This window comes from Palaemon carinicauda, chromosome 2, assembly GCF_036898095.1.
Source record: "Palaemon carinicauda isolate YSFRI2023 chromosome 2, ASM3689809v2, whole genome shotgun sequence".
In the NCBI taxonomy this organism is placed as follows: Eukaryota; Metazoa; Arthropoda; class Malacostraca; order Decapoda; family Palaemonidae; genus Palaemon; species Palaemon carinicauda.
In genome coordinates this window covers 9669671-9682170 of record NC_090726.1, presented here as the reverse complement: position 1 = coordinate 9682170, position 12500 = coordinate 9669671, and the positions used below count along the sequence as shown (strand labels likewise).

At 33.9% G+C, this 12500-nt stretch overlaps 1 protein-coding gene across 2 annotated transcripts in view; it reads left to right on the top strand.

The window, feature by feature from the left end:
* LOC137623240 (uncharacterized) overlaps nt 1-12500 on the top strand; it is a 14338-nt gene that overhangs the window by 1356 nt on the left and 482 nt on the right. Inside the window, exons 2-5 of one of the 2 annotated variants that reach the window (XM_068353984.1) lie at nt 1219-3716; nt 4489-4637; nt 6141-6291; nt 8186-8344. In XM_068353984.1, coding sequence (XP_068210085.1) covers nt 1237-3716; nt 4489-4637; nt 6141-6291; nt 8186-8344 — 2939 coding nt within the window. In that variant the 5' untranslated portion in view covers nt 1219-1236. Of the gene's footprint in view, nt 1-1218; nt 3717-4488; nt 4638-6140; nt 6292-8185; nt 8345-12500 lie in introns of those variants that run through there. The other variant, XM_068353994.1, reaches the window with a different exon arrangement.

The window sequence follows — 12500 nt, the reverse complement described above, 5'->3', positions numbered from 1 at the left end:
TATATGCTTTTAATGGTCATCATAATCATCATCATCATCATATCCTCCTACGCCTATTGACGCAAAGGGCCTCGGCTAGATTTCACTTGTCGTCTCTACCTTGAGCTTGTAAATCAATACTTCTTCATTCATCATCTACTTCACGCTTCATAGTCCTCAGCCATGTAGGCCTGGGCCTTCCAACTCTTCTAATGCCTTGCGGAGCCCAGTTAAAGGTATGGTGAACTAATCTTCTTGGTGAGTGCGAAGAGCATGTCCAGACCATCTCCATCTCCCCTTCACCATGATCTCATCCATATATAGTACTCGAGTAATCTCCCTTATCGTTTCATTTTTAATCCCGTCCTGCCATTTAACTCCCAATATTCTTCTGAGGTCTTTGTTCTCAAATATATGAAATCTGTTGGATATTGTTTCGATGTCATACCACAACTCGTGTCCATACAATATCACCGATCTCAACAAACTGATACGTAGCCTGATTTTTATATGTAATTTCAGGTGATTTAATTTCCAAATTTTACGTAACCTACCCATTGTCTGATAACTTTTTTCCATTCTTTCATTACATTCGAATTCTAAAGATCCTGTATTAGAGATCATAGTTCCTAAATATTTAAAAGATTCCACCTCATCATTCCTTTCTCCTTCCGATGATATTTCATCTACCATTCAATTTTCTGTTCTCATCATCTCTGTCTTTCTTCTATTGATCTTAAGCACAACCGTATGTAATGTTTCAGGCATTCTGTTAAGCAAGCTTTGCAAGTCCTGTGGTGTTCTGCTAATAAGGACAGCGCCATCAGCATACTCTAAGTCAGCTAATTTCCTGTTACCAATCCAGTCCAATCCTTCTCCACCATCCCCAACTATCCTATGCATTACAAAATCCATGAGGAGGAATGCTCATGAACAGACTTAATCAAATTTACATATTTAAGACGAACTCCACAATAACGCAGGACTCTCCACAAAATTGGCTGGTGCACACTATCAAAGGATTTTTCATAGTCCACAAATGCTATCAAAGGGGGATTTATATATTCTACAAAAGTGGATTTCTATATTCTACTTTTGATGGTATGAATAAATAAATATGTGAATAGAGTGTTGTTAAACGTGTGAAAAGATCTACGGTTTTAAAAATTTAGTAAGCAACTAAAAATTCAATTATATCTCGTATTCCCTGTCCTTTGACACATTTCTTTCTCTCTTTAGGACGTCCTCCCAATAACAATGAACCATGCACCAACATCGTCATCAGCATTTACAAAAGAAAACATCAATTGTTTTAGACTTCTGCTCATTGTTGACAATGTTTATCGCACCTTCATGAAATGGGTGTTTTTCACCGACGCCGTCGATAAGGAAGACGATGAGACTCTTAAAGACTACTTAGTAAATAAACTCAACATGACTCATACAGAATATAGAGAGAAGTTCAACAGAACAATGAAAAATGCGATAGAGAAGGACAAGACATGCGAAAGTTTCGATGTCAGCCTGTGGTTATGTGCGATCAAATACGGGTGTAGGAGCGTGGCTGTATCTAGCGGTGGAGAGTGGAAGCAAAGTGGAACCTTTGAGAACAACTTATCAAGAATGAAGAATATAAGAGATTCCTTAGAACATAATCGACTCAGTGTAAGCGATGATACTTTCAAGGGAAAATTTATTGAGATGAAGGATCTACTCTTGAATACGATACATTTAGCTGAACTGAAGTATAAGAAGATAGCCGAATTGATGATAAAGGAAAAGGAATATCTGGACGCGATTAATTCGATAATAAATTACCCATTAACAGCAAAGGAATTTGAGTCTTACAAGCAGAATGTAATATTACAAAGAAATAAGGAAGCCATATTGAGCAAAGGAAGAAAGGAATTGATAGATCACCATAAGAAAATATCTTTCGTGGGAGCATTAACGAGTCTTTTAAAGCCAAAGAAGCTAATAGACGTTAGTAATTTGTTTATTGAACCTGATATAGCTGTCTTACAAAACGAGGCCTTCATATCTATAGAATATTCAGATATGCTGGAATGTGCAGTACATCAGAAAGCAATTGATCAATTCAATGGTGCTCAAATTCTTCTTATAAAAGGCGCTGCTGGTTGTGGAAAGTCAACTCTTATGAAAATGATTTTATCAGAGTGGGGTTCGATGAATAATTCAATCGGTGGTCTTGATCACTACGAGGTTCTCTTGTTTGTTGATTGTAGAAATATACAAGTTTCTTGTCTATCCAAGCTTGTGCGCCTTCAGATGGCCAAAGCATCGATGGGAATAAGTGAAAAGGAGGCGCTCTACTGCGTACTCAGTCTTCCAACACTTATCATATTTGATGGATTAGATGAAATGAATAATAATGCAGAGAATCTCCTACAAGAGAGTCTTAACATTCTGACAAACGATAACATGACCATAATTGCTACCATAAGAACCGAAAGGTACGAGGAGTTTTCATTCAGGATTCCTGACGACATGCAGAAAGTAATCTTTTCCATGAATGGAGTGACGGAAAGCTCAAGGGAGGATCTTGTAAAGAATCTCCACGAAGAACTGAAAGATCAAGGGATGGGTGGGAAAGATGTTGAAAAGTTACTACAATACCTAAGGACGAGGGAAGCTAATCGCATGGCTTTCTTGAACATCCCTTTTAATCTGGTATTAATGACTTATTTGTGGGCAGATAGCAGTGAATCGGTGAGGAGCATCACTACGGCTGTTGAGCTCAACTGTAGAATAAATGAGCAAATCAAAAAGAGAATTCATGAACGTCTTGTTCCATGTGATGGGTCTAGTCTCACTCTTGATGACCGTATAGACATTTTCATTAATGGTTTATGCTGGGAAGCATTAAAAGCAATTAGAGAAAATGCTATGAAACTAAGTACGGAGGCACTTGATCATCTAAATTGCCTTTCCAAGTCATTATCTCTTCATTTAGATGATATGCTTGGATCATTCCTTCAATTAGATCCTTCAGGAGACTTTATTTTCTTCCACAATGCACAGAAGGAATTCTTAGCTAGTTGGTATATCTTTAAAACCGTGACTAGAAACGACGTCTTAGATGAAACTGAAAATGTGAAGTCGGAGATAATGGACAACTTCAGAAGTGGCGGAATCTCAGCCAATATATGTCAAGAAATTCAGACCCACATCTCTTATTACCTTCAAGATTATCACAAAGATGGCATAGAAGATATTTTGAAGCATGTGAACGAGGATAACATCGAATATCGTTTAAGCAAGTATCAAAATATTCTAATCAACATACTTGGACTATTTCACCAACAAAAGAGCTCGGTCAGTGAAGCACTGTATATTGAACTTTTGGATCTTTTAAAGAGGTCTGGAGTGAAGGACAAGGAATCATGGATAACGATCCTTAATAATGTTAAATGTGAAGAGAAAGTCATAAAACAGATCTGTTCAAGACCCGAAATGAAAGGGGGTGTTGCTAGCATATCCAAAGGCAATCTTTTAGCTTACAATGCGTTGATTAAGTATATCACAGTTGACAGTATAAGAGTCAATATTCCTGTCAACCCAACAGAACTTGTCCCTCCGTTTGATCAGCTGATTGAAAGAGTTGTGGCAAGAAAAGCACCAGTTCACTCGTTGGTCCTGAGACATCTTTTTCACCATCCTAAAACCACTTTGTTGGATACATCCCTTGAGGCTAAGATCACTCAGCTTGTAAGTAAGTAAGTAATGCTATTTCGTTATTTAACAAGAAATTAAAAGTTGGAATGAAGGGAAAATATAACTCATGATAATGTTCAGAGGTTAGCCTTACTTAAAAGATAAGTTATATGGAAAAGCAGACTTGTACTTTAATTTTAGAACTGCCATATTTGAAGCACGTAATGAGCTAACTTTAATGAATAAAATATATATAGATACTGTAGGTTGATTCTGCTGTTTGAATGATGTGTTGTAATGTCTAGTAACAGATTATTTATAAGATAATTTTTTTTCTGTTTACCTAACTCCTTTTAGGCTTGTGGACTTATATCCCTATTTTATGGTTTCAAGATTGAATCTTTTAACATCGTTGTTCAAAATTAGACAACGATATTTCAATAGTATTAAAAAAATTCTGATTTTTCATTCTGTATTTGAGGTATATCTATCTATCTATCTATCTATCTATCTATCTATATATATATATATATATATATATATATATATATATATATATATATATATATATATATATATATATCTTTTGAAAACATTTTCCATATATTGGCTTTCATTGTCATTATTGCTTTATTCAATGTATGACCGAAGGGAGAAATCCTTTGATATCATGTAAGCACTAAAATAAATTAAAATCATTTTAAACTTCAGTAGAATTAAAAATGGTTACAGAGTAACGTTACCCTCTTATGAACAAATTTTTAATCTAAGAATATACTTTCATCAGGAGCTGAAGTCAACAGTAACAATCATCTGTGTCTTTTCTCCTCACAGGAGTCCTCTGAGGAAATACGTCGGTCCTGTATATCCTGAAATGTTAATTCCTACGACAGTGGTGAATATTCAAGCAAGTATTTCCCGATCAGGGTCATTTGCACGACTCAAGGATTTTGCGGAGGCCAATCATCTCCTAGAAACCTTGTGTAAGTTTAATGCACACACATGCTCACAAACAAACACACACACTTACACATTGCAACTTGACCCCACCACTAAAAACGACTGAGATAGATCACCAAACATTGGGACGCCCCTGAACTTTGTACATAAACTTGTGTTTAAATGTACTCTTTTGAAGTAATTAATTCATTCATTTATTAATAATATATATCCTCTTTAAGAATGAGAATAACACAGTTGCTGGCAAATTGTAGTGCTGCTGAGAAGATGAAGATTAGGTGAATAGAAAAAGGTGTTTTATAAAATTAACCCCACGTAGGCATCCATATTCTTCGATAAAACTTGAATAATAATAATAATAATAATAATGATAATAATAATAATAATAATAATAATAATAATAATAATAATAATAATATATCAGGGCTATTAAGAACTCAACTACAAGATAAATGCAACTGAAGCAGCAATGATTTACAACGAAACTTTCTTAAAAGAGGGACAACTTTCGAGATATTATTATTATTATTATTATTATTATTATTATTATTGTTGTTGTTGTTGTTGTTGTTGTTGTTGTTGTTGTTGTTGTTGTTATATTATTATTATTAGTATTAGTAGTAGTAGTAGTAGTAGTAGTAGTATTTAAAAAAAAAAGATAGTGAAGGATATAACGTGGTCTTCTTTTAAAACAAACAGGTCCTTTGCAGGTTTTCATAAAAGCCTTATTATGGTTCTTTGCCTTTTTCCAATGTGATATCGAGTGCCATATTTTAGAACTGTTTCTCGTGTAGCAAAAAATACTCCTTTCCGGTTCCTGACCAAATCTCTTTAAAAAGATGTTATTTCACAGAACTCTTTCTTTTGTTTTCTTTTCTTTATTGAATTTAGAACCTTTGCATCTTGCTCGTTTGATTCATGCCTTGATTACTTTACTAAAATTGTAGAAGTTAGTTCTAAGTTTATTCTACCACGTTTTAAACTTTAAAGGTAATTACCTTAATTTGAGGTAAGTTTCAAGGTAATTCTAAGGCAACTTAAGTTTTACTAGCGTAAAATTTAAGGAAATTGGAAAAAATTTAAGGTAATCTAAGGTACAAAGCAGCCGCTTTCAAGGTAATGGCCACATTTAAACCCTGTTCATAAGGTGGTGTTTTTTCTCTACATTTCCTAGAACCAAGGTTATCTCGCTCGTTTGATTTATGGATTGATTATTTTACTAAAACAGTAAAAGCTAGTTATAAGCTCATTGAAAAAAGCTATATTGTTTCTCTATACTTCCTTATAACGTAACATACTTGGTTTATGATCAGACTTAACAAGGTATACAAGATATACACAGTCACAAAGATAACCAAACATATTTACATATTGCACATACTAAATACACTACTAATATTTCACTATTTTACCATTCCATATTGTTTTGCATGTCACTTGTAATTTTGATTTGATATTTTTTTTTTTTAAGTATTGTGCCCTTTGAATTGAAATTTTTTTTTTCTTTTTTTTTTTTCTTTTTTTAGACGTGTGTGTTGACCTCAACATAAATCTTGAAGAGCTAAGCAGCCTCCCTAAGGTCAAACACTGGTCTCGATTGTATCTCCCAGACGTGACAGCATCTTCGACAAAGAAGGCTTTTTCCATCATCAAGGCGATAGCTCCTCAGAGAGACGGGTCAGAAAAAAATTTAAATATTTTCAATAATGTAGTTTGGGAATTATATCTTCGTCTGGTGTACTTTCACGTATAGAGAATCTATAGTTTTAACCATAATGAAGAAGAGTATTTTTAGGATTATGTTTATTCTAAGCGGGTATCATATTGTTAAAATATTCATATGCGATAACTGGAACATCAGGAATGGTTAGTAGAATACTTTCGTCTAATGAGTGAAGGTCTGATGACGCCGTAGTTGTGATCATTTGTAAGAAAAAGAAAAAAAAAGTGTGACTTCTATGTTTAAGATATTTCAACTTCCTTCAGCTCCATCGCACTTATCACTTTTTTATAATTCTTTTATTGAGTAGGGTTGTGTTGGTCGATGTGGTAACGTTCCTGACTGATGAACGCAAGGCTGGGGTTCAAATCCCGCTCAAACTCGTTACGTTAGTTTCTTAATTCATTGCAACCTCACCATCATTGTGAGCTAAGGATGGGGCGTTTAGGGGAGCCTAAAGGTCTATCTTCTGAGTAATCAGCAGCCATTGCCTGGCCCTTCTTGGTCATAGCTTGGGTGGAGTGGGTGCTTAGGCACTGATCATATATGGTCAGTCTCTAGGACATTGTCCTGCTTAACAGGGCAATGTCACTGTCCCTTGCCTCTGCCATTCATGAGCGGCCTTTAAACTCATATGAAAAATATACTAAATATGTAAAACTATATATCCTTGAAAAAGTAATCGACTTAGCTGTAGGATAGGAATGGGTAATAAAGTCCTATAACTAATAATTTTGTGTTAAGATTAGTTTATATTAGTAAAGTTTTCCGAAAAAGGACATGGGACCTGGCTACCAAATATTTTGTTCAGGGTTTGGTGTGCTCAAAGAGTGGTACAGTTGGCTTCATTAATTCCGGTACACTTCACGTGAAGCTAAGGAGACGTTAGTGTACCGGAATTAATGAAGCCAACTGTACTTATAGACCTAAACAAGACTGTGATAGAACTAAAGATTCGGTGTTATAGTGTTGAGTCACAGTCGAGGGGTTAGAGTGACTAAATTTTTCTGTTTAAAATCGGGTGACATGGTTTACAGACACAGGGATGGGGGATTTGGTAAAAAGTTAGGACCGAGACCTCAGTAATTAACTTCACTATGGGTGCTAAACAACTGCTTAGATCAAGGCTTCACTGAAACTACTAAAACTATCAATGTTTATGATTATTTTTTGCAAAATTGAAAAATAAAATATAGAAACAGGCATAGATAAATAGGTAGCTAAATATAGTGTATGGAAACCAATACATCTAATAATGGCCATCACTGAAAGGAAGTGTTCGGCTCATATAGCTTTATTTAAGAAGTACTTTGAAAGTTCAGAGAACTGAGAAAGGATAATCACAGAATTTGCAGAGGAAGTCCTCAAAGAGAGACAAAATTTGCAATGTGTAAATGGGAGCTATGTACTATATTACAAGGAATTAGATGATTAAAAGGAAAAGATATTTAAAGATATCAGAGATTTAAGGGAAGTGAAGGGCTTATTCAAATATTTTAGGCTTTTGGCCATGAAAATTGAACAAAAATGTGAGATGGTAAAAATCACATTCAATCAGATGGTCCATTAAAGAGGAATAGGAAGAAAATGTTACAATAAAGGGGTGTGACTTTAGAGTGAAAGAGCATAGTATTTAGAAAGCACGAGATTGCTTGAAAGATGAAGGTTTATTTTACTTTATATAGAAGGTAGTTAGTCCTAATAAAGATATGACTGTGGTGTTCATTAAGCCTTGTGATATTTTTTCAAATATTCTCGCTCACCCATAAGCAGATTTAATACCTAATTTTTGTCTTTTCCCAAACGGCCCCTCCTTTGTTTAGAAAGAACCAATTTGACATTTGTTTTCAGGGTGAAGGAAGTCTTCTTCCCCAGGTGTAAGAGAGACAGCAGAGTTTTGAAAGCTCTGATGGTGGAAGCCAGCAAACGAGACCGTGATAATTTTGAATACTATTTCCCCTCGGAGTGTGACAATTTCTTCCAAGAGTTCCAGTGGACAAATGTCTTCTGGTAAGAATATGCAATATTGATTGCCTCTGTTGTTTAAGAGAGTGTAGTATATCTACGTTGTACAACATAGTTTTTTTTTATTGTTTTTATCTCGTTCCAGCTCATTTGATACTTACAATTAGTTGTATTTTAATTGCGTCCGTAGGCGGCCATTTTTATTCATGGTCTTTTTTTTTCTTTTTTTTTTGGGGGGGGGGTAAATATCCGATGCCTGAAGTTTTCATCATCCTGATCACGATAATTTTTTTTTCCTTCGATAATAATAGTTTTTCATAAAAAAAAATTTATATGCGAAACCACGTGTTCATCATATAGTTTTAGCATGTAATATAGTAATCTTTCTTATGATTTTGGTCGTTCCAAAATATTTCCTTCCAATTTTCAAGATATTTTATTCACATATGTTTTGAATATTATTTCCCTATCTACTCTTCAGTAGCTGGCTCTCCTCAAGAATTGTTGGATAAAAACTTTTATCACTTCATTACATATGATGTGCAACTTTTCTCATAATTCTGGTCGTCCTTTGCATTTAGACCTTCCACGTTTATAATATTATCCAGTTATTTCTAGGTTCGTAGTTAACCCTAACAGAATTGCCGTTTCATTAGCAAAGTTATTAACTCACGATATTCCAAAAATGTTATTCTCAATGCAACCAAAATGTGAGACATGAGAAGTTCAAATCTGGTTCAATGCTTTTTTTTTTTCTTCTTCTTCTTCTTTTTTTGACATAAGTTTTGTTTCATGAATTATCGTTTAATTATTCATTCAACCTCATCGTTGACATTATGTTTTCTATTACTTATTCCTCTTTAATGGTTTATTTTCACTGCTCCGTTTCCTTTCCAAGGGAGTATCTTGTGCTTACAGCATTTTGGTTTTCCAGGTAAAGTTGCCGCTTGAGTTGAAACAATGATAATGATAATAACAGTATCGTACATATATAAATAAGATATTCTAATTCCCTGGTGTAGGGTTGTGGTGGCCGATGTGGTAACGTCCCTGACTGGTGATTGCCAGACTGTGGTTCAAGTCCCGCTCAAACTCGTTAGTTCCTTTGGTCGCTGCAACCTTACCACCCTTGTAAGTTAAGGATGGGGGTTTGGGAGAGCCTATAGGTCTATCTGCTAACTCATCAGCAGCCATTGCCTAGCCTTCCTTGGTACTAGCTTGGGCGGAAAGGGGGCTTGAGCGCTGACCATATGTATATATGGTCACTCTCTAGGCATTGTCCTGCTAGATAGGGAAATGTCACTGTCCCTTGCCTCTGCCATTCATGAACGGCCTTTAATAACGGTATTATTTATAACTAAAATGATATCAAACTCTAGAAGATTCCTTAAAAGCAAGCGATCACGAGAGGGACATTATCTCAGCAAGTGACCCACAGTCAGGGGGACCGAGCAATTATCACCCTAAGGAAAGGAGAGAAAGAAATCGAGAGGAAACATGGAATAACAGTTACCATGCACCAAATCACTATCTAAGATGTAGTGTGGAATGAAAGGAATTAAAAGTATCTCTAAATTACTGCACAGGATAAATAAGGAATAAGGACGGAAAATGTAAAGGAAGGAGGGAAGGGAGGTTAAAAGACAAGAGGCAAAGCCATACGAGCGGGGAATAAGAGAAAAAAACGAACAAATATATACATATATATATATATGTATATATATATATATATATATATATATATATATATATATATATATATATATATATATATATATACATATATATATACATATATATATGTATATATATATATATATATATATATATATATATATATATATATATATTCATAATATGTATGATATATATATATATATATATATATATATATATATATATACATATATATATATTTATAATGAAAAGCAAAATTGTCAAATTATGTGAGGCATTATAGGAAGTATGTGAAAAGGAAACAGGTCATTCTAAGGTAAAATGTAGATGGTGCAGTAAAAACAAAACAAAAAATGTAAAAATGAAAGTGATATACTGATATAGGTCAGAAGAGAAAAAAAAAAGATATTTGAAAAGCAAAATTTTCAAATTATGTGAGGTATTATAGGAAAAATGTGAGGTCATTCTAAAGCGAATTGTAGAAGGTGCCGTAAAAACAAAACAAAAATTGTAAAAATGAAAGTGATATACGGATAAGCTCAGAAGAGAGAAGAAATATAACATAAAAAGCAAATTTGCCAGATTATGTTAGATATTATAAAGATTATGTGAAAAGGAAACAGGTTATCAGGTTATTCTAAGGTAAAATGTAGAAGGTGAAGTAAAAGCAAAACAAAAATGTAGAAATGAAAGTTATATTCTTCCAATTTACTAAAAGAAATCAACGCGCAAAATCTGGAGAACATTATGATAGAAAAACAGATAGATAATGTTACATTGGAAAGGTCCGGAGAGCTGTTTGAATAATGATGTACATTTTTAAAGTAGAGTAATTAAAGGAATAACATAGGATATTTCAAAAACAGTTTGAAAACCAATTTTCACAGATATTTCAAAATGTATGAAAGCATCCGTAAAAAGATGATGGAACTAGAATGAAAAAGAGTATTATTATCATTATTATCATTATTAGTAGTAGTAGTAGTAGTAGTAGTAGTAGTAGTAGTAGTAGTGGTGGTAGCAGTAGTAGTAGTAGTAGTAGTAGTAGTATTTTTATTATCATTATTATTACTTGCTAAGATACAACCCTAGCTGGAAAAGCAGGATGCTATAAGCCCAGGGGCCCCAACAGTGAAAACAGCCCTGTGAGGAAAGGAAACTAGGAAAAATAAAATATTTTAGGAACAGCAACACCATTAAAAGAAATATTTCCTACATAAACTATAAAAACGTTAACAAGAGGAAGAGAAATTAGATAGAATGGTGTGCCCGAGTGTACCATTAAGCCATAAAAAGTAAGTCTTGGTGATAATACAGCGTATATAAGAAAATCAATATATTCCACAGAAACTATAGGAGAAAGAAATACAAGAAATACTTGAGGGGCACTCGGTATAGAGCATACCTCCACTACAGCCACTTATTTCTTGAGGTTAGGGTTAATTCGCTCTACCTTTTGCTCGACTTTGACCTTGACCTTTGACCTGGGACTTTCAAAATTTAACCATTTTCATGTCTTAACATAACAATTAATCCCTGAAAATTTCCCTACTCTATGAGTAAAATTGTGGCCAAGAAGTTGTTCACAAACAGACAACCGGACAAACATCGGGTGAAAACATAACCTCTCCAACTTCGTTGGCGGAGGTAATTAACCAGAACCTTTAAACTCAACTGTCAAACTATTTTCTGTGTTGAGGAGAGTGACACCTGGGTCTGTCGTCATGATAAGGATGATTTTCTATTTTTCATTAATAAGAAGAAAAGTAATTCATGTTGCAGGTATTTTACCAATAATTTTTCTTCTACGCGCTGGTATTGATATATTTCATTGTTTACAAATGGAATTTTGTTAGTATTTTCCCGTAGGAAATTCTCGTTTCTATCTAATGTTTGCATGGAATTTGATGGTTTTACTTGCATTTTTTAAATAAAATTTCATTTTTAGATAATTATAGTGTATTACAATTTTACTTGGGAACTATGATTATACTTTTAAACAATTGGTTACCTAACTTCAAAAATAAGTGTTTTTTCATAAGTTTCAGAGTGAAAGACTATTCTTTTTCAATTGTCTACTCAAAACATGATTTTCCCCCCTTAAAGAATTTTCCCTCAATTTTAAAGGGAAGTTTTCCCCCTAAAATGTTCTCTACTTATTTGTTTGTGTTTTTAATCCATTAGTTACCTAACTTCATAATGGAGGTGTATTTTTCAAAGATTTAGGACTGAAAGACTATGCTTATTCTATTGTCTCTTCAAAACATGACCCCCCCCCCCCCCCCCCCCATCTTTAAAATATATCCCTCAATCTTAAAGAAAAGTTTGAGAATATTACATTAAACATTAAACTGTCATCGGTTAGTCCATAAAAATATTTATGGAACATTTATGAAACTTAACAAGTAAAGACATCCGTAAGATTACATAATATATCCAGTGAATATACATATATATGTGTCTGTTCGGGTGTTTGTATTAATATATATTAATGTATATCAAAATTGTTATAACTTGAGTGTGA